The 22,994-nt window shown below is 51.2% G+C and overlaps 1 protein-coding gene across 2 annotated transcripts in view; it reads right to left on the reverse strand.

Annotated features, from left to right (window-relative positions):
- Positions 1-742: 742 nt before the first annotated feature.
- The window catches only part of TTLL11 (tubulin tyrosine ligase like 11), a 173,742-nt gene continuing 151,490 nt past the window's right edge, over positions 743-22,994 (reverse strand). For both annotated transcript variants that reach the window (XM_036432895.2, XM_036432896.2), the window contains 2 exons: positions 20,731-20,837; positions 743-1,594 (listed from right to left, as the gene is read on the reverse strand). In XM_036432895.2, the coding sequence (XP_036288788.1) occupies positions 1,311-1,594; positions 20,731-20,837 (391 nt within the window). In that variant the 3' untranslated portion in view covers positions 743-1,310. The remainder of the gene's footprint in view (positions 1,595-20,730; positions 20,838-22,994) is intronic.

Here is a 22,994-nt window from a genome sequence, read left to right on the forward strand (position 1 = left end):
GCGGGCAGGATCTTGATTAACAACCTTCTCTTTGGGTTAGAGACATTCCTGGGAGGTTGAGTTGCTCGGGACTGTGTGCGGCTGTGTGTGCTGCCTCAGCTGCTCCCGTGGCCTGAGCGAAGGGGACTCAGGAGACAGGGAGGGTTGTGGGAGGGAGAAGACAAGGACAGCCGAGGAGGAGGAGGACAGACGTGCTGGTCCGGGGCACACTCCTGCCCACAGGACCCTCCTCCTTGCCCTTCCTTTGCCAGCATTTCCTGAGCCCTCCTGTGTGCCAGGCCCTGTGCTGATGCCCTCAGACCTGGCATCCTGTGGGGAGCGTGACTCTGCAAGGCAGCCTCCGTCCACGTGTTGTGGGTGGGCCCTAGGTCCGCACTTGCCCATGGCCATACCCACAATGCCCCTGTGGCTTCCCCTCTGAGAGGAGGGGAGCCCACGCTTGTGCAAGGAGCTCCCCTTTTCCTCCCACCACCTCTGGCACCTGGGTCTGGCCTCATGTTCCTCCTCCTCCTCACCCTCACCCGTTCTTGTCTCCTCCCCTAGGAGCCTCCTCCTCTCACCAGGGTGCCCAGCACCCAGGAGCCCTGGGCAGTGCTGGCCACACAGAGAGCACCCCAAACGGGGAGGGCTTCCGTCAGAGGCCATACAGCCATGGGGCTCCTGCCTTGGGGTCAAGGTCAAACAAAATCAGGCAAAACAACCCCTGTGGCTCCTGCCAGCTTGAAGACTTGAGGAGCCGTAGTTAGTGACTTCTTAGTTAATTATTTCTTAATTAATAACAAACTGAACACTGCAGCAATAGGCAAGCTAATGAAATAAATGAGGCTAATCTGTTAACTACACCCATGTAGCACATGATCGGAGCGGGGAGTCGCGGGTATTTCCACTCCGTCCCGCAGAGCGGAGGCAGGACGTGGGCCTGTGGCTCCCGGGCTCCAGCCAGGGCGCCAGCCAGGCTCCCTCTGGGCCCGCAGACCCGGGACTCGGCTGCCCCACGTCCTCTCCTCACCACAGCGCAGTCTGGGGCTGTGGTGCCCCACACACAACAGTGTCACCCCCGCTGTCGCTTCCCATGAGCTCAGACTAGGAGATGCCACCTGTCGCCTTTGGGATGTCATATGTCCACTGCGACTTGTAAACAGGTTTACCACCACGAGGCACCGGGAGGAAGGCGGGCGGAGTCGGTCGGCCTCCCGAAGCGCCGGCCCACAGCTCGCAGAGTCCCGGCAGCCGGCGTCTCTCCACGTGGAAGCCCAGGGCCTCTCTCCAGCCCTGAGGGGCTTGCTTGTTCCGGGAGGACAGAGTGGCCCTCAGGACAGGGCGCTTGGGGAGTGGGCGAGCTTGCCTGTGCCGGGTGGGTGGTGGCCCTCCACCGGCGGGGAAGCCCGGGGGACTTCCTGGGACACGCCGCCGTGAGGGGGCCGGCTCCCAAACCTGCCGCTCCTGCTGCACAGCAGGCGCTTCTCGTCCAGCAGGGACAGGTGGTATTCGCACAGGTCGATCAGCGAGGCCACCTGCTGGTGCAGGGGCAGCATCTTGAACTTCCTCTGCGCCAGGTAAAAGAAAGCCTCTACGAAGGCCTGCAGGCACATCCCTGTGGGGGAGAGACCAGTGTGAGCAGGTGTGCGACAGCTGCCCGGCTCCAATCACTGCACTTCCCACCAGCGTTCCCATTCTGGAAATGACACAGGGCTCAGTCACAGGCTCCTACCCACCACACGCCCAGCTGGGCATACACAGCCCTTGGCAGATTCAATCCTTTAAGCAACCCTATGCAGCAGGTTTAATTAGCCCCATTTTACAGAGGAGAAAACTGAGTCTCAGAGAGGTGGGGAGACCTGGGCCAAGTCCTCCGGGTGGAAGTGGAGTTGGGATTTAAGCCTAGCCCAAAGCTGTAGCCCTCTGCACCCCAAAAAACATTCCTGGTAAAAGCCAGGCCCTGACTTTGATTCCACCCGACGGAAGACAGTTACTCAGGTCAGCCAATCTGATGCCAATGTTTCACATCTGGACAGGGGTGCTGGCTTTGTGGGTGTATTTGTCAAAAGTCATCAACTTGGACCTGAGATGTGTGCATTTGGCTGTATGTAAATTTCACCTCAAAAAAGTAAAATGCAACTGACCTCTTCTCTCTACCCAAAACTATATTCTGCATCGTATTAATAGTAGTCCTCTCTGTGCTCCTGGAATATCCTTTCTTATTCTTGGGATCTGAGCTCCAAATCATCTACTCAGAGACCTTTCCTGGCTCCCAGCTTAGACCCGGCCCCACAGCTGCCTGCACTTCCTTTGGAGCACACACCACGGCCTGCTCAGTGCTCACCTGTGTGGCTCTTTGACACTCCTTACAAGGCCTTTTCGAAGTCAGTATTATGCTCTCCGCCCCCCCCCCCCCCCCCCCCACCGGCTTACAGGTTGAGTAACTTCCTTAAGGTCACACAGCAGAGAACAATGGCCTGGAAATTCAAACTCTGACTCCCAACTCGTTTAACTAAGTTGTGCTGTATGAAGGCTTCTGAGTCTTCCCAATGGCCAAGTGAAAATGAACCCCAGGACCCAAATTCATGGGATCCCCTGGGTTCCCTGGGGAGGGTGACACGAGGCTGGACGGAATCTGATCTGAGTGGCGCCCAAGACCCTGCAGTGTTTGCGATGAGGCCGGCGCTGCCGCTGCCGGCCCACACCTTCCCAGTGGCCTTGCTTCTGGCTCAGAGGCATTATTCACCCACTTCCGCCACCACAGGGGGAGCCAGGCCTGGAGTCTGTCAATACTGGGCTCTGTGCGCACCCTGGGACCTCAGGGCTCTTTTCGCCTTGGGAACCTGAGCTGAGCAAAGTTGTTCTGTCTCTTTCCATGTCCACCAAGGCTTCTTCGCGCGGCTTCTTTTGACTCCAGATGCGCTGCAAGTCCCCTGCTCTGCTTGGCCCTGACAGGAGGAGCTGACAATGAGAACAGCCCTGGTGTAAATCCCGGTAATGTTCACAGAGCGCTGGCGGGACAGAGAGGCAGGGAATCGAGAGGCAGACGCTTCCTAATCACCGAGTCCGGGGCCAGGGCTCTCCTGGGATGTGCCTGCCCGCGAGTGTGTCACCGTAGGCGGGAGAGTCAGGCGCATGCGGAGTGGAAGAGGTCGGGATCCAGAGCCAGGGAAGCCGGGTGCCATCCCAGCCCCCAACTGTCCTGCTTGTGATCTAAACAGCACGACCCAGGGTGTGGTCTGCAGCCTGGTGCCACGTCCAGGAACTGCGTGTCCCGGCCCTGACAAGATAAGGAGCTCGGCCTGGAAGGAAGTCCCCCTTCTCATCAATCACCTTGTTCAGTTCAGCTGGCAGCGCCTTGAGGCACGTTTCCCAGCAAAGGCGGCAGCACGCGTCCGCATGCCGGCTCAGCCTCCTGGTCGGGACTGAGGAGCAGTGCGTGGACGGCGCCTGTGAGCAGCTCGAGTCCACAAAGCCCTCCCCGGCTTCCACATGCACCCCGGGCACCCCAATCCTGTTAAACGCAGATATGAGGGAGTGCCTGAGACCTCGCATTCCTGACAAGCTCCCATGATGCCTGGCTGCTGGCCTGGGAACACACTCTGAGCATCAAGGGCTGAGCGCCTGCTACTCAGCAAATATTTGTTTCCTCCCCTTGGTTGAAAGCAGACGGTGATTAGAGCTATAATGTACAGAAAAACACACCGAGGACCTTTCCCGGGGAAAATGCATGGCTAAGTGATTTGGAAGAAATTCTAAAATGAGAAATGGGATTTAATGTTATACTAGGTTTGCTTCTCTGTATTTTCTGTAGTAAACACATATGAATTCTAAAATAGGCCATGGAAAGAGGGGGTGCAAGGGCCACCGCTTTTAATTATGAGCTCTTTGCTACTATTTAAATTAGAAGTTATGCACTTGCATTACTTGGAAAAGAATACAATATAAGCTTTCTGCACATATATTCTACTTTGACATCTATTAACTAACACACATGGGGAAAATAGACAAAGTAAAGGGGAAAGGGACGTCGTTGAACTCAGAGTCAGGGGCCAGCAGTTTGGTTCTGGTGAGGTCTCTCTTCCTGGCCTGCGGTCGGCCGCCTCTCACTGTCCTCAATGGCAGAGAGTGAGCCAGCTCTCTGGTCTCTCTTCTTATATATGGACACAGGCCCATCAGATCAGCGCCCCAACCTTATGACCCCATTTCACCTTCATTATTTCCTCAGAGACCTGTCTCCAAATAGTCACATTGGGGTTAGGGATTCAACATATGGACTTGGCAGGGACACAAGCCCACAGCACCCCAGCATGCTCAGCTCTGTTCAGGTGCACCCCAGCACCTGGGGACACTCTCCTACCACTAGTCAAGTCTCTAAAATGACCTGAGCCATTCACCAGAAATATAAGTAATCCTACCCTCTTCCCTATTCCCCATCCCCTAAAACTCCTCGCAGCTCTGATCAGAGCTGGAAGCATGCCTTTGGTAATACTGCTTTAGTGACCTGTCACAGTAAAAGTAATGAAAGGAAACAATAACAGTGAGTATTTACTGAGTCCTCATTAAGTGCATGGCCCTGGGCTAAGTGTGGCTACTTAACTTAATTCCACAGAAACTGTATGAAGCAGGTAGGTGGAAGCATCAAACTCAAACCCGTTTTGCATTAGAGGTCCGTCAGAGTCACACACAGCTGACAGGCGGCAGACCCAGGTCCGCTATCTTGACTCTTTACTCCACGGCTGCGAGGAGTGTACTTCCAGTTGCAGAGAAGACAGAAGAGACGCCCACCTTGCAGGAGTGAGGGATGGCCGCCTCCTCATGGGCTGCCAGCACCGGGCGCAGCCGGGTCTGCCAAGCTCTGTACACGGCCGTCCCCACCTGCCTCCCACGCCCCGAGATAAGCTGTGGAGTATTTTTGTGAAACTCCATTCGGGCTAACGGATGTCGCTGGAGAAAGCGGCCTTTGAAACGTTCCCGTTGTAGCCGTACGCACGTCTCTCCCCCAGACGGCTGCTTGGCTATTGGGATGCGGCCCCTGACAGAAGATGGCCTCATTCTGTCAATCCGACAGGAGAGGGCGGGCCCACGGGCTCCTACGGCTCCAGTCCTCCCTCTCCGCTCCCAGGGAGGGGTCCTGCACGGGGCTTAGTGACAGCCCTGGTGGTGCTCTCTGATAATCCCATCGTCTATTTTGGGGCTTAAGGATGGAAACAAGAATAATACCTGCGAGTGCACAGCCCTTGCCAATTTATAAAGAATATCCGTCTCCTTATCTGGCCCTTAGAGCAATGCTTGGAAGACGATGTTACCGCAAGTGCTCCCCATTTACAGTCGAGGCAAGCAGCTTGTCAGGCCCCCTAAGTAGGTGAGGCAGCACTTACACCCACACCCATCTGACTCCCAGGCCCAGCCAAGTGCACGCTCTTGCCTACATCTGACATCCACGAATTATCTTCTAGTTCACAGGGCACATTTGCATATGAGATAATTAAATCACTGTCGGCTGCCAGAGATGCTACCCCAGACTGGCTGGGAGATGTTTCTTTTCCTCTCGAACACACCGAGCTCCTTGCTAGGACTTCTGTTTCACGGTGCTGGTGTGTTGGGCTGGGGCAGCCCTTTCCAGTCCTCTCTCTCTCCCAGCCCTTAAATCTCCTCCCCATTACTCACCCAGAATAGACGTTTCTGTCCCACAGTGCGATCCTAAATGTGTAAGTACACAGCCTTCCGTGCGGAAGCGTCGGTAGGAAATAAAGCTGAGCGATCTTGACTGGAATTAGCTCAGTGATTCCTCTCCGTGCGGTGGAATGTTCCCCACAAGAGCGATCTGTGAAGGCGGCGCGACTGCGGGTGGTTAATCACCAGCTTCCCAGTCCGCTCGGCAGCCCCTGCCTGGCTCCCGGTCTGCTGCCGCCCGGGGTCTCTCCAGGCCTGTGTGTGTGTGTGTGTGTGTGTGTGTGTGTGTGTAGGGGAGGGTGTCTTGAGGAACTGCACAGGGACAGCAAACCTGGCCATTCCCTGTGAGGTGGCATTCAGGTCTGTGGAACAGGGACTGGCAGTCAGACGGGCTGGGCTGGGTCCCAACTCTGCTACTTACTAGCTGTCTAGCCTCTAGTGAGTCCTGCCACCTCAAGGTCTCTGTTTCTTTGCCTGGAAAGTGGGGACTGTACCGTCTGCCCCTTTTACAAGGCACCGCCCAGAAAAGCTCCCTACATGCTTCAACATAGCCGTGGTGCCGCCGCCCGTCACCCCCACTCTGTTGCTCACGCTCCCCTCACAGCGACCGCCCGCAGTGCTGAGAACACTGTTTACCCTGCCGTGCAGGGGGCTGGCTGCTTGTCTCCACACGTGACTGTGGCGAGGCGGAGCGGCTCCTGACAAGTGTTTGCGGGATGGATGAGCCCACGGGCGGGGCCACAGGAGGAAGCCCTGCAGGGAGGCCGGGTCTTGCGCCTGTGCACTGCGTGGCTGTGAGCGTTACCTCCAGCGCCTGGCCTCCCCTCTCCCCTCTGTAAGATGAGCAGCAGCCTGGGCGATTTCTCTGGATTCCAGAGGCACTGGGCTGATGGCAGCTACGGAATGTTTTAAAAATGGTAACTAAAATCACACACCACATTCACTGAGGACGCTCTGCCCGCCACGACTCTTACGGTACATTTTCCCTGTGCATGCTCATTTAGTCTCACGGCAGCCCAGCCACTGGCCCAAGGTCACACTTCCCTTGCCCAAGGTCACACTGTTGGGAGAGTGTGGGGCTGGGAGCCAACACCGCTCCACATGCCTCTCCCCACACCAGGCGGGACCCTCCTCACAGCCCATCTTTCCAGAGAAGAAAGTCACATTCTCACAGTCATAGTGTTTAAGCGTCACCTTTGTCCTTGGCTAGATGGGAAAACTAATAAGGGTCATAAAGGAACCATAAGCAGACTTTGCAGAAAACCATTACCCCTCTCTCCCCCGCAGAGGCCTGCAGCACCAATAACAAACATAATCAAAGATGAAGGCAGCTGTTCCATCATTTCATTGACCACAGGTCACACCATTGCCCCAGTCCCATCCAGCGTCACCCCTGATTCCACGCGGCATGGACACAGGCCCTAAGTCATGATCTGGGAAGACAGTCTAAGGACTGGTCACCACTTCCTGCAACTTCTTTGTGTTCTTCAGACACTTCTCGTGTGATTAATGGCTCCAATGGGACCTTCTGAGGCTCTACACTCATTCCGCAGCAAGTTCTCAAAACCTCTGGCTCGGAAAGGACTTTGAAGATCACGCGATCCAGACCTTACATGATAACAATAATAACACCAAAAACAACAAGGATGAGTAAGAGCAGCTGGCATAGGGCGCATGCTTAGTACACACCAGGCACTGCGGCGAGCTCTTTGGGACCCTCTCAGGTATCCTCTGAATGCAATTTGGATGGTGGGTGATTTTAGGATCCCACCCATTCCACCTCTGGTTGTTCACCTGTGTTTAATGACAAACTGAAGCTTTGCTTTTGTCTTGGTTGGCCTTGCAGGGGAGGTAGAGACATTCCTCAGAGGCCCAGACTGGAGGTGGTGGTGGGATTTGAACCCAGCTCTGTGAATCTGCCCTCACAGTGTCAGGTTTACTCAGAGAGGCAGGGAAGAAGCGGTAAATCGTGAGTTGGCAAAACCGATTCTAGCACTAGTTGTCTAGCTTCACGTACTTTACCTGTGAGATTCGCAGCTGCGGTCACCCTCCCTGACACTGCGAACAATGGTCATCTAGGCCACACGTGGCCATCTCCAGTGTGGGGTGCCCAGCACATCCCCAGGAGGCCCCATCTCGCTGTGTGCCCTCTACCTCAGAGCTGACATGTGCAAAGCCTCCCACTGGGCTGCTTTCCCATAGAGCAAATCTCACCTTCTCCACAATGGCCGGCTCTGGGGGATTGTAAGGCAGCAGCCCGGTGATTAACACCACCTGACCACCTGTCAGGTGGATGTGGGGGTGAGGCAGGGGGATGCCCTTGTGTGGAAGGGAAGGGGACTCAGGGAGGGGAGAGAGGGCTGTGGAACTGGAAAGTGGAGTGTTAGAATGCAAAGGAGAAGCCTGGAATTGCCTGGGAGAGGCAGGCAAGCGTCCAAGCCCTGAGGAAGGAGAGGCAGGTGGTCTGGCGTTAATGCCTGCTGCCCCTGCTCCTTAGTCCTTTCCCTTCTCCTGGATCGTGCCCATCAGCCATCAGACACACCCTGGGTCTTGCATTGTTGAAGAGGTGGCCTTGATAGGGCATCTCACTGGACATTCGATCACTGCTCCCTGATCAGCCAAATGTCCCAGAAAGATGCTGGCACACCGCTATCTCCACTGCCTTCCTCCTGCTCACTGGGGGGACATTCGACTGCTTTTGCCAAAAACTTGGGAACTGCCCCTTCCCTTCCTCTTAGCTCGCTCTCTCTGCAGCATTTGTTAATGTACGTGGACACCTCCCTTCTTGAAAAACTCTCTTCTTGCTCTCTGACTCCCCACTGGCCTGCTTTTCTTTGTATCTTCCTGGGACTCGGGCTCAAGCTCACCTCCTCTGGCTTCTCTCTGCTTCGCTGGGCCCAGGCCCAGCTTCTCTTCCCTCTTCCTGTCCTTCATTCCCTAGGCTTTAAATAGCCACGCCTCCAGGCCTTATCTCCAGGCCAGACTGCTCCCCCCACCTGGCCCCAAACTGGGATATCTCATTAGCATCTCTAAAAGCCCCTTAGAAATAGAGTTCATAGTCTTCCCTTCCCAATCCCACTCTTCCTTAAGTCCTACCCATTTCAATAAACAAAAACCCTCGCTTAAGCCAGAAGTCCAAGAACCATTGTTGAAACTCCTCCCCCAACGTCTGGAGTGCTTCACACCCCTACTCTCCATCTCCACCATCACCACCACAGCCATCCACAGCGGGGGAGGCCATCCCCCCCTGGGCTCCCTCGCAGCCTCCCTGCAGGGTCCCCGCTTCCACCTGCCCCCTTCCTCCCAGCACCCAGAGCACCTTTTAGAAGCAGCAACCAGGCAGGGGATTCTCCTGCTTTAAGCTGCCCCACAGCATTCAGAACACAATCCATGTTCCTTACCTGCTCCGAGCCCGCTTCTGCAGCGCTCCAAACCCAGTGCCCCCCCTTGTCCCGAGTGCCCCCATGTTAATGTCTGCCCCCTCGCCCTGCTGGCTTTCATCTCCTAGAAGCTGCCACACACTTTCCCAGCTGGGGCTCTTGTCCTGGGCCGTCCCTCCGCCAGACACCCTTTCCCTGGTCTCCACCCAGTTTGCACTTAGATCTCAGCTCCCTGATCCACCTCCTAGAATAAATCAGGCCTTCTCTGCTGTTCTCCTTAAAAACAGTTTTTATTTCATAGAACTCATCACATTTATTTTTGTGTTTCTGTGTTTGTCCATCTCTGCTCCTAGACTGTCAGGGGCCTGGGTACTGATCACTGCACATCCCATCACTACCAGTACCTGCCATGTGATCAGCACTCACTGAACGTCAGCTGACTAACTGAATGCAATTGATCTGTGTAGCTCATAGCACGAGGTAGGTGTTTGACAAATGTCAATTCTCTCCTCCCTTCCCTGCTTGGGTCACTGACGGATTTTGTGAGCGAGCCTTCAGCATCCATTTAGAATAGAACCCGGCTTTGTATCACAGAGGCCTGAGGTCAGACTGTTCACTGTTTGAGCCGTCCGAGGGGCTAAGCCTGGCAGAGAAACGTCTGCTGCTGGGCACGGAGGCCCAGAGTCTCCATCCACTGCAGCTGTTCTTCGTTTCCCAGAGTCCAGCTGGGGGCAGTTAGACCGCCTTCTCAGCCAGCAAAGGCACGCTGCCCGGCTCCCTCTGCCTGCCCCAGGGAACTGGCTGGGCCTTCTGGGGTTCACAGGAGACAGTCAGGAGCCCTGGAGGTGGACTGAGCCCAGACCTCAGGAGAGACCCCTTTGCGGAGCTCTGAGGAATCGGCCTGTCACTTGGAGAGGTGAGGGGAGACAGATCAGTGTCAAAAATAAGACAGAGAGGCGGGTTTCAACTTGACTCACATTAAGAATGTCACTTTAGAGTACAAATGAGAGAAGAGAAATGCTCTTTTATGCGGGAGTTTATTTTTGTCATTTTGTCAGCGAGAAATTGCAGCCCTGGGGGCATTGGAGCTGCACAGAATTACCCAAAACATTAACATGCAAATTGCCTTCTTTAGAGGAGGTAATTTTATTAGTGCAGGAAAACGTTTCTCTCCCTGTACTCACTTCAGGATCAGGGGGCTGTCTGGGGGCCAGGGGATCACTGCAAACGGAGAGTTAGGGAGAGTTCTGAGCTTGGTTAGGATTCTATTACCTCCTCTACTTGGGACCATGTGAGGGACACACTACAGTGCCCCCGCTGGTTACCAGGGGTGCCCCGAGTGTAGTGGGCAGGTGACTTGTTCAAGATCATATAGCATCAATGGCAGAAGGGGTAGAGTTGAGGTCATGTGACCTATGTCTCAGTTAACCAGGTGAGCAACAGGGAACCCTTAGGGGTCCAGGAAATAGCTACTCTGAGAATAAAGGGCCAATGTGCCCAGAACCAACAGACACAGAAGAGGGCATGACTGTCAGGAAGGGGGAGAGGGGCCTGGAGGCTTCACAAGGGTCTCGCATGTGAGCACTGTCCAGGCCATCAAGACAGGGAATGGCATGGCAGGCAGGGCGATGTGCCTTAGCAGAGGCATAGCCAGCAGCGTGCTGGCCTGGCCAGAGCAGCCTGTGGCTGCTGCACAGGGTGTGTGGGAGGAGAGTGGGGTGAGGCTGGGGGCTGGGGTGGCAGAGGGTGGACCGGAGGCTGGCCAGGCCAATCTTGAGGCTGAAGAACTTTGATTTTATTCTGCAGGGCCTGTAAGGACAGAACCACGTTCCTTTGAGACTTCAGGAGGGAGCGGGGTCCCAGGCCCTGGAGCGCCAAAGCGACAGAAGGTTGTACGAGGCTGCGCTTATATAAGCTTGCTCCTCCCTTCACAGACGCAATCTGTGGGGAAGTGTGGGCAGAGATACCCACCTACGACCGAGAAAAAAGCATCTCAGTCATGTAAGGTCTCATGAGCAGCCCAGGTGTGCTCCCTTTCCCAGCAGGCTGCCACCCTGTGCCCTGAGCTGGGCGGCAGCTGCATCTTCTGACTGCGGTGGGGCACAGGGAACTGCTCCCACAGCTCGGGGGACTGCCTTTTAGGGAAGCATTTCAAGTACACATGGAGCTGTTGTGGAGACACTCAAGGGGTGTTCTCTATCTCAGGGTTTCTCGATCTCAACCCCTTTCGGATTTGAGGCCAGAGGGCTCTATTGTGGGGTTTGCCGTGTACATTACACAATGTTTTGCAGCATTCCTGGCCTCTACTCACTAGATTCTAATTGCAACCTCCTTCTGCAGTTGTGACAACCAAAAATGTCCCACAGGGAAGGGGCAAAATTGCCCCCAGTTGAGAACCACTGATTTCTCTAGACCTCAGGGAATACATGGAGGTCAAGGACACCCAGCCACGGAAGTCTCCCAAGTCCTCCAGTGGGAATGCTGGGCACTCCAAGGGCATGACCCTACTTTCTCTTCTCTCCATGGACAAAGGATGAGCAAAGTGTAGTTTTCGTCACAAACTTGTATGCTATGTAAAAAATAAATGTGTGACTTACTTCTTAGAAATATCTAGGAAACAGAGCAGGGAGGGAAGGAAGAAAGCCAATGAACAGCAGGTGGTTCTCCCATTAACTCACCAGGGTATCAGAGACCCTCATCTGTGAAGTATGGATGTTGGAATAAATGATCTCTAAGGCCTTTCTGGTGGTAAATACTACAATTCTATGGCAGTAAAATGAACACACATCAGAGAATGCTACCAGTGAATACTGGAGTTGGCCCCATGAGAGAGATGGTGAACTATGGGCTGGGTAAAGCTCTGTCTTGGCTACATCGACCATCTACTTGACTAGCGACAGCAACATGATCAGATAGCTCATGAGGTTCTCACTTCATTCTCAGGTTAAATGACTAAACCCAGATTTCACCAGGGATTCCATGGAAAATCTCTGAAAGTGTTTGTATGATGAACACTTCTGGAATGCTTGTGATTTGTGCAGCTTTTCACAGACCATTAGAATTTAAAGACGAAGAATAGAGGTTCAGAAACACTTCTAAAGTCACAGTCCAGGAAGAACCTGTGATTTAATTAAAAGGTTATAAAGTGTTTTCTCTCCACAGTACTCTACCACCACATCAGTAGGGCTCCAATATAACAACAGTGGATTACTACTGAGTGGGCTGCATGACAAAGACTCTATTTAAAAAGGAGTTTTGGGGAAACCCAAAGGTAAGAGGGAGAGAACATAAACCAAGGAAACAAAAGCCTCTGGCACCCACTGCTTCCGTGAACATTCAGTACTGCCCAGCTTCCAGCCAGGTTAACAAAGCCTCACAGTAACAGCCTGATTGCCTTAGTTTCAAGTTAGTACCAGATATATCAGGTCCAGCTTTCAACAAAAAGTTACAAGGCCTGCTAAAAGACAAGAATAAACGTGATCTGCAGAGACAAAGTGAGCATCAGAACTGGACTCACAATATGATAAAGATGTTGGAATATTATCTGATGGGAAACTCAAAATAAAAATAACTAATGTGTTAAGGACTCTAATGGGGAAAATAGGCAATATTCAAAAACAGATGGGCAATGTAGGTAAGAGATGGAAACACTAAGGAAGAATCAAAAGCTAATGCTAGAAATAAAAACACCATACAAGAAATGAAGAATGCCCACAATGGACTTGCCAGTAGACTGGACATGGCCAGAGGAAGAATCAGTCAGGCTAGAAATATGTCAATGGAAACATCACACATTGAACTGCAAAGAGAAAAAAGAATGCAAGAAAGGAGAATGTCCAGGCACAGTGGTACATTGACAAAAGGTGTAATATACGTGTAATGGGAATACCAGAAGGAGAAGAAAGGAGAAAGATAATATGAACTCATAATGCCTAAGAAGTTTCCAAAATGAATGACAGACTCAGAAAAGGCATAAATGAAGGCAAAATAGAATCTTTTAATTTTTCTTATTCTTCATTGATCTAATAGGTTACTGTTTAAAGTAATAATAGCAACAATGTATTAGGTGACAATATTTTAGAAATAAGTGAAATAAATACTATCAACATTGTGAGGGGCAGGAGGGAACAAATGGGAATAGTTTTATCATAAGACACCTACACTTTCTATGAAATGGAATAGTGTTATTTAAAAATGGACTTATTATAGTTGGAAAAGTGCATTGTAAATGCTAGGACAACAACTGAATTAAAAATATATAATTGATATGTTAAAAAAATAATGGAATCACATAAAATGCTCACTTAAAACCAGAGATGGCAGAAAAGAAGGGAAGATTAAAAAAAAAAAAAGCAATGAACAAGTGCAACAAGTAGGAAGCAGTTATAAACACGGTAGCTACTAACCCAACTATAGCAATAATTACTTTAAATGTGAATGGTTTAAATATATCAATTAAAAGACAAAAAAATATTTTTAATTGAGGTGGATAAAAAACAAAACAAAACTCAACTACATGTTGCTTATAAAAAACCTACCTTAAACACAGACATAGATTAAAAAGTAAAGAGATGGAGAAAGACAGATCATGCTAACATCAAGCCAAAAAGCAAGTTGGAGTCACTTTATTCATTTCAGACAAAGCAGACTGCAGAACAAGGAAAATTATCTGGGATAAAGATGGGCATTACATAATAATCGAGGGTCAAAATACATATAAAATTGATAGAACTGCACAAAAAATAGACAAATCCACTATCATAGTTGAAGATTTCAAGCCCTCCATCAGTAATTGACAGTTCCAGCAGGCAGAAAATCGGTAAGGAGATAGTTGAAATGAATGGCACCATCAATCAACTGGATCTAATTGACATTTCTAAAACACTTCATCCAACTAGAGCAGAATACATATGGAATGTTCACAAGACACTAAATTCTGGGCCATAAAACACACTTAACAAATTTAATAGACTAAAAATCTCAAAGTTTGTTCTCCTAACACAATGTAATTAAACTAGAGCTTACCAACAGAAAGTCCCAAAGTATTTGGAGATTAAGTAGTAGATGTCTAAACAACATATGGGTCAAAAATAAGTCTCAAGAGAAATCTTAAAATATTTTGAACTAAATAAATATAAAAATAGAACTTACTGAATTTTGTGGGATGCAGTGAAAGCAGTGCGTAGAGGGAAATTTATAGCATTGAATGCATATATTAGACAAGATAAAATATCTAAAAATCAATCATCTGAGCTTCCACCTTAGGAAACTAGAAAAAGAAGAGCAAATTAAATCCAAGATGTAGGCAGAAGAAAAGAAATAATAAAAATTAGAGTATAAATCAATGACATTAAAAACAGGAACTCAATAGAGAAAATGAATTAACATAAAAGATGGGTCTCTGAAAAGATCAATAATTAATGTGTTAAGGACTAGTCAGGCAACTCAAGAAATAATAAAAAAAAGAAGATTTACTAGACTACTAATTAGTAATTTAAAATTACTAACATCAGAAATAAAGGAGATAATCACTCCTGATCCTGTGAACATTAAAAAGATAATAAAGGAATATTATGAATAACTTTATGCCCACAAATTTGGTAACTTAAGATTAAATGGTCCAATTTTTTGAGAAATTCGACTTACTAAAACTCATATAAGGAGAAACAAATAATCTGAATAGGCTTTATGTATCCATTAAAGAAATTGAATGAACAATTAATAATTTTCCAAAAAAGAAAGCACTAGGTCCTGATGGCTTCACTAATAAATTCTACCCAACATTTAAGAAAGAAACAGTACAAATTCTCTGCAATCTCTTCCAGAGTACAGAAGCAGGGGAACACATTCTAATTCATTTCATAAGGCCAGCATACGCTAATGTCAGAACCAAATAATGGCATTTCCAGAAAGGAAAACTATAGATCAATATCTCTTATAAACACAAAGCAAAAATCCTCAACAAAATGTTAGCAAATTGAACCAAACAATATATAAAAATAATTCTACACCATAACCAAGGGGGTTTGCCTGAACATTCAAAAGTCAAATGATGTAATCTTTCACAGTAACAGGCTGAAGAAGAAAAATCATAGGACCACATTGATGGAAGCAAGAAAAGCGTTTGACAAAATTCAACATCATGATTTTAAAGCAGCAACCAACCAACCAAACAACAAACACACCTGTCAGCAAACTAGGAATGGGGAGAACTCCTCCACTTGATAAAGAATATCTACAACACACTATACACACTTGTTAGATTGGCCAAATCAAAAAGCCTGACAATACCATGGAAGCAACAGGAACTCTCAATGATTCCTGGTGGGAATGTGAATTGGTAAGGCCACTTTGAAGCCTGGCAATTTCTTAAAAATCGAACCATAGTTTTAATATACAATCCAGCAATCATGTTTCTAGGTATTTGCCCACATCTGTTTAAAATTTGTGTTCACCCAAATCCTGCAAATGAAATGTTCATAGTAGCTTTTTCCATAATCGCCAAAAATCAGAAGCAACCAAGATGTCCTTCAGTAGGTGAATAGATTAAAAAACTGTAGTGCATCCATCCCATGGACTATGGTTTAGAGATTCCAAACACAGCTCTGCCCAATGCTTAGGGATGCCCCAATACCCGAATTGTGCTCTTGGGCCTGGGGACATTTTTGGATTGAGATGGTCCTTCCATGGTCAGGAGCTTGTGACTATTGTCACTTCCCCAGACAGCATAGGACGGATCTCAGGACCCAGTGCCTGCTCTTTACCCCCCTGAGCCTTGATTTCCTCCTCCCTAAATGGAGTCTTGTGGATAAGACTGAGCCCGCGGGAGTAAGAACAAATGGACTGGAAAACTGTTTTGTAATTTGTAAACGATCCGCACATGCCAGGAACAACGATGGTGGTTAAAACAGAGAAAAAGAGCTCCCGTTTACTTCCTTCCTTCCTAAATCCTTACAGCAAGGCAAGGTGGATGCCACCCGTTCTTCTTTAAGAGAAACTGCAACTGCTAGAGCTGAAGCGCCCCCTCTTGGGGCTCCCAGAGGGAGATGGGGGGCACTGAACAGCCTGTCTGCCTCTGTTGCTCATGCTTTTCCCACAACACTCCATACTGCCGCCGCTATTCCTGTAAGATCTGGAGAGGGTGAGCAGCAAGTCTGAGAAAAGGGTTCTGCTGCACAAAAACCACTCCTGTTTTCCTCTTCTCTTTTTAGGGTCCTGAGGCCAGACAGTGGGCGGGGCTCCTGGTCCCTGCATGCGGGAGGTGAGGAGAGGATGATGAAGAGCAGGCGCTGGCCTGACGAAGGGGCTGTGGTGTGAACACAGGGCTCCTGGAGGCCCTCACCAAGGGAAGGCGGAATCACAGAAAGCGCAGGCTGCTGCTAACGGCTGAGGGAAGTGTCTGTGCGAGGGAGAGGGAGCTGGCGTTTCTCTTGGCTCACTTGCTTTTATTAAAATAATTCTGACACTGACTATTTGGTAAGCGTGTAGGGCGCACATCCAGCGAGGCCCATCTGACTCCAAGATGATTTCAAGGCTGAAGAATGTCACTTGTGCCAGACACGTCATATGGGGCCCTGGGTGCAACCTGCCTAGTTATCCATGGTCCCCGGGTTTCAGAGGGAGGGGGGGCGTCCATGGGGCAGGCTGGCGCTAGGCTGTTACAGCAACAGTCCAGGCCAAGGCGGGAGGACAGTCTTGGAGAGAGAGGTGAGGAGGGCTCGGCACTCTGTCAGGCACCAAGGGACGTCTGTGGCCACCTGTTCCATCCTTCTCCCAGGCTGTGAGCATCCCAAGACAGGCACTTCTTTCTGTTTGCTCCCAACACATGCAGGCGTCCAGGATGCATTTCCTGAGAGGGCTGCAGTGAGAGTAACAGGATGACAACAGTAGCAGCCCCCTTACTGAGCCTTCCCTGCGGCAGACCCTGCTCTGAGTGCTTCCAGCGCCTTGTCTCGCTTCATCCATGTCAGTGATTTCATGATCAGCTCCACTTCACAGAGGGCGAGCACAAGGCTCAGAGGAAGGTACACATCTTGCAGAGGCCACATAGGGAGCCAGGCATGGAGCCCAGGTTCGAAGGCAGGCGTGGCGGCTCCCAGACCCCGGGCTTTGGTTATACTGCCAGTCAAACCACGGCCGCCCCAGGAGGGAGGGCACGCAGCTCAGGCGTTCTTCAAGCAGAGGAGGAAATATTTCTTATTCGGTCAAAGCATCTATCAGACATTAAGCCACGTGACTCTTAGATTTCTCTCTGTGGACAAGGGATGTATATATGTGCTCATGTGTGCTGTGCATTCATACAGGTGTCCCTCACTCATGCTCATATGGGTGGTGGAGATTGGAGGGGGGGAACTCTCCAGTCTACTTTTTCTTGCTTTGTAATCTTGTTCCCTTGGTTACTTGGAGGGACCTTTAGCTTGTATCTTAAAACAGCAAACCATCTGGCTACGAAGTGAACACAGTTGTTAGGGGGCAGAAGCCCCAAGATGCTGGTCCTGTGTTAGATGCCCAGGTGCTGGGCTCACACGTCCCATTTGCAGGTGAGATGTTTGTCTCTCAACCAGAACACTGCCGACCCCTCCTTTCATTGCCCAGTCTGAATGCTGCCCTCGTCTCTCAACAGAGAAGTGAGAGGGCACTCTGGGAGGAGTTGAGAGCAGAGTCTCAGTGATGAGGAGCAGCTCGTGAGCACAATTTACATGAAGTAACTTCAACTTCACTGACAGACTCGTTTCTTCACGTGATGCTGTGCAACCAGAGGCTCCCACACCCCAGAGGCTGCTAATGCCCTCAGTTGGATTCCTGTTTTCTGCTAGAAATGCTAAAATTGGAAGTTGAAATCTTTAATTTTTTAAAATGACCATTACACTGGACTGTTGGGAAATGTGAGGCTGTGTATTACTGAATTCCATCAACTCCTCAACAGTCACTGACAGTGTGACAGGGAGGAAGGCGGCCTGCCGGGGGACCATGAGCACCGGGTGCAGGGGAGGGTCCCTTGGGTGGGAGTGGCGGGGAATGGGCTGGTGTCGTGAAGAGCCACCTGTTATATGAAGGTTCCTGTCAGGTCTTCGCTCTTGTTTTGGGTGGTGAGTTAGGAAATGCTTATGCCATTATTAAAAGTAAGTTAACTAAGTAGGCTATGCATGAACCAGGATGGAAGTATCTGATGAAGCAAGGATTAGGATTAATCCAATCCTGTGCACCCGCCCAAGAAAACAAAAATCAATAGAAAACAAGCCTATTCAAAAGGATGGTCTGAGATTGAGATTTTAGAACGTGCATGCTTTTTCATACTAGTTCTTTCCCCTCCCTGCTCTTTTTACACACCCCCTTTCTTCTCCATTTCAACGGTAGGTTCATAAAGGCTCAGGAATCAGGTTAACCCCCTGTGTGGTCACCTGAAGTCTCCTCAGGGCAGAAGGAAGGTCTGGGCTACTTTGTAGAAAGGGGACGGGGCGTGAGCACTCGGACATAGCTGGTGTGGGTGCTGGGTGATGATCTTCTCCAAACTGGCTGAGGCAGGCGCAAGGCCTGGAGGGTTCCAGCCCGGGATTCTCTTGTCAGAATGCGCTAAAAAGAAGTCTTTTTCTTATCTCCTTAGCTTGGTCAGCAGACTCCCCAGAAAACTGGCAGACCCCAGAAAATCTCTCCGTGCCTGAACTGTGGCCATCCCCCATGGATTCCATGTCCAGGGAGCAATTTGAGAGGCAAACAAAACAGGAAAAGCTGCTCAGAATTAACAACGGGCCAGATGGTAATGCTAGTTTGAAGCAATAAAACATGATAAATAGCTTCCTGCGGCAACTCCTGATCAATTTCAATATTTAATAATTCCACTGCCACCCCACCCCCTCGGCTGGCCCCTTCCCTGGGATCCTGCCACCACTCCCCGCATTCAACTCACAGAGCAAACACTCTTTACTTTCTGAAGGCGTCAGCAAAAGCTGTCTGCTCAACTGTCACATGAGCGCTCCGGCCCCCGAGATGATAATTAATCTGCCTACCCTCCTGTTGCCAGGGAAGCTGCGAGACGCACGGGAGCGCTCACCTTGGTCTGCTTTTGAATTAAAGCAAGGCCGGGAGCTGCTGGTCCTCTTACTCTAGGACCAAGTGGTAGGACAAAGCAACCGAGAAGGGGCAGTGCCAGTGTGGAGTGAGGGCCTGACCCACCAGCCATGCCTCTGAGCCTCCGTTTCCCTCTCTACAATGGAGATAACCGAACCTGTCTCCAGGAGGATTCTAACCAGTGCTGCACATGTAAAGGGCCCGGCAGAGGGCGTGGCACGTAGGAAACACCCGACAAGGGATGGGCAGGTGGGAGCATCATTATCAGCTGTGAAGCCAATCAGCAGGCGCAGCCTGAGCACCGAGCCTGCAGGAGGGCCTGCTGGTCCCTGTGTCAGGAGGCTGAGGCCCAGGGCAGACCACAGGTGTGCGCGGGATCTGGCAGGGAGCGTGTGCTGTCAGACGGCGCACCCCAGATTCTCCCTCAGGGGCGCCTACTAACAAGATTAGCTGCCAACAGGGCTCTAATGGCTTTCACGCCCTGACACAGGAGGCCTCAGCACCTAGCGAGCAGGCATCGTTGGCACCATTTACGGGAGAAGAACGGGGATTAGGAGGTGAAATGGCTTTTCACGTTCACATCCTAGAACAGGCAGACAGTTCCAGCCTGGACCTCCCAACCCCATTGCCTGTCTTCGCCACCAGATCACAGGAGCAAGCTGCTCCCAGGTGCCCCCTCCCCTGCGAGTCCCTTTCGGAGGGAAGCCGGTGCCAAGGGACTGGAGCTGCCAGGTGAGCTGAGCTGCAGTTTACTCATCTGTGAAATGAGCCCGGTGATACCTTCTGCACGGGGACACTTACTGAGGGGTACGCATGAGAGCACTTTGTAACTTTGCAATGAGCGGTACAAATGTCAGGTATGGTTATTATGACTTGGTAGAAAAACACCCTTTATAAGGAAAAAGATCAGAAACTCATCCACCTAAAGGTGGATCCTTCTAACTGAAGCCTCGACGCCATGTAACCTGGAGGCTCCAGTGGAAATGTCCGTGTGACCTTCAAGGCCTCAGCAGCTCCTGCAAACCCACATCCTCCCCTCCTCCCCTCCCTTCTCGCTCCAGCCCACCTAAGCCACTGGGGGTTCCCAGAGCTTTTCCCAGGCCGCACCCTGCTGGAGGCGGTCTGCCCCACCCTGTGCAGCAGCTGCTGGCACTCCTGGCTCTCCAGGACGTCTTCTGCGGGTGTCCCTTATTAGCAGTGCCCCTGGGTGCCCCGAGAGCCTCTGTGCTTCCCTCCCACAGCACACACCACGGCACTCGTATTGTGTTCTCATCTGCCTCGCGCTCAACAGCCAATTTTTTCAGGGTGAGAACCGAGCACTCTCCACTCTGGTCCATCCAGGGCCCGGCCCAGCATGTGTTCAGCGAGTGTGTGCAGAGGGAAGAATGAATGAATGAATGAATGAATGAGTATTCCCAGTATGAGTAGAACCAAAGCCTTAAGCAAAAACAAGGGATTCTGCTGGGGGAATTAGAATTTGGGTGGGCACAGCCTTGGAGCAGACAGTGCCCCTGGACTCAAATTCAGCACGCTGTTCCTCCTCCCCCCCGACCTTGACCCTGAAAGAGAAGGAACAGAAAATGTACTGAACTCCCGAGGGACATGGTGGAGGCCAGTGGCCAGATACCTGAATCCCGCTGGTCCAGGGTCACGGAGTTCCATCTCCTCGTGATGTCGATGTAGAGGATATCCACGGAGGCCATGGACAAGCTACTGTTGCTCAGCTTGCAATTCCTGCAAAAGACAGGAAGGACACTCACTGCCAGGCCAAACCCGCCCTGTTCTGTCTTGTATCCAGGTCTCTGCCCGGGCTGGGTCCCTACACTGTTTTCTCTATCATATCAGGTGCCTGGACGAGGCTGGTGCTCCTTATATGACAGGCCTTCCCTTCCAGGGCTGGAGCTAAGGAAGAGTGCATGGCAGGGGATAGTGGGAGAGAAGGCTGGACATGTAAGCTGAGGTTAGGTCACGTGGGCTCCTGTATTAGCCAATTAGGGTTTTAATGGGCAACAAAGAGCAGTCATCTATAAGGAACTGTGCCCACCTGTCCCTACACATCCAGGTAGGTTTCTGTCTGCTCTGCAGAGGAAATGGGGACTCCATATTCCAAAACACACCCTACACGTGTCTTCCCCTTCTCCTCCGCTGGGCTCTGCAGAGGGAAGGAAAGCTGGGCCGTGTTCTCCGGCCAGTGCCCCACAGCGGACAGAGGCATGCTCAGGTGACCCAATTATAACGGCGCGTCCCCGGGACCACTGAAGGCGCCACTGCTGTGCAGAAGCTGCTCTCCCCCACCCCCCGCAGGAAACATTCGCCAGGAGAGTCCTGGGGCCAAATCTGCAGACGGGCTCGAGGCCTCTGCACTTCACCCATCTCAGTCTGTCACCCAGAGATGTTACGTGGCCCAAGTCAGCACTGTGAGCCCAGGACTCTCAGAGCAGAATGGCAAGGCTCCCCACGCCCTTGTGTGTGGGCTGAGGCAGCATCGCTGGGGACCCCTGATGCTCATTCCTGTCTTTAGGGGAGTCACCTGGAAACACAGGAGGGAGAGGGCAGGGCTCTGAGCTGCAGCTGTCCCCTAGGTTAGGAGCAGAGAGGCCGAGGGAGCCAGGTTTTCAGTCTGACGTCAGCAATGGTGCGCCTTGTCCAAGTCACAGAGGCTGTTTAGAATCCTCCTCCCCCCAACTGTGTCTTATTTGTTGGTGTGTTTTTGTCTGGAAATGTGGGAGGCAGTCTGGCACACAAAAATGGAGCACGATTTGGGCATTCGACAGACCAGGACTGAAATCCTGCAACTGTGAGTGATTTACTTAAACCTCCGAGCCTTTATTTATTGTTCTCTAAAGGAAGATAATAGCCGCCCATGTGGCTGATGTGAGGATGGGATGAGGAGCCGGCATGGTGCCTGGCGCCTGCTTGGTCCACGATAACTCTCGGTTCCCTCTCCATCTCTTTCCCTTTCTCTTCTCCTCCTCCAGAACTTGAACCAGCTCGGTCTGTGAGAGGTTGCCTGCGGCTGACCTTGTGGCGAGTGGCCCTGTCCAGTCTGGAGAAACGCTGCTGGCCAGTCAACATGTGGGTCCAGGGCTCGGCTCCCCTGGCCTGGTCTGTGCTGTGAGGAGAGTCCCAACACTGGCTGGATTTGCCTGAAAACCCCGAAAGCTAGACCCCTGGGCCAGCTGTCCGTTGGCCAAATTACACTCAAAGCTGCTTTTAACTTTCCAAACATGTCCACATCCATTGCCCCCCAGGTAACGATAAAGAGGTTCTTTGCTTTTCCATTTGTCATCAACCCTTGTGAGAATATCTCCCTTAGGAACCCGACAGGCCAGGGGTAGATTGGCAAGCAGGATTTGGGCATTTCAGAGGCCCCTCTCCAAACCCACGCACATCCCTAACAAAGGTGCCAGTGTGTGCCGCAGGTGCCTGGACGAGGCTGGCGCTCCTTATACGCTAGCACTCTCTCTGGCTGCTCCCCCCACCTTCCTTTCTTCCCCGCCAGCCCTGTGCATGTTTCTCAAGCCATCAATTCACATCCGCTTCCTCCTGGGCTGGCTCCATATTTCAATCACCAGTCACCGTGGCAGACTTCAAAGCACATCAGCGCACAGTTATTGAGCCCCAGTAACAACATGTCAGCAGACGCAGAGCTTGTCACGTCCCCGGTCACCACGATGACTATCTCTACCGGGTTCCCTGGGGCGGGGCTCGTCTCTCCCCAGGTATTCCAACACCCTGCACCGCTCCCTTCCACAGCTTCATCAGGAGCACCACGCTTTTCTCTAATTATCATATCCGTGTCCTCTGGGCTCCCTGCTCCCCCCAGGACAGGAGTGCCACTGCTTGCTCTGTGGGTTAATAGAGTATAAAGAGTGAAACCGAACTGACCGC

The sequence above is a fragment of the Pipistrellus kuhlii genome, unplaced genomic scaffold (assembly GCF_014108245.1).
Source record: "Pipistrellus kuhlii isolate mPipKuh1 unplaced genomic scaffold, mPipKuh1.p scaffold_m20_p_12, whole genome shotgun sequence".
Lineage (NCBI taxonomy): Eukaryota > Metazoa > Chordata > Mammalia > Chiroptera > Vespertilionidae > Pipistrellus > Pipistrellus kuhlii.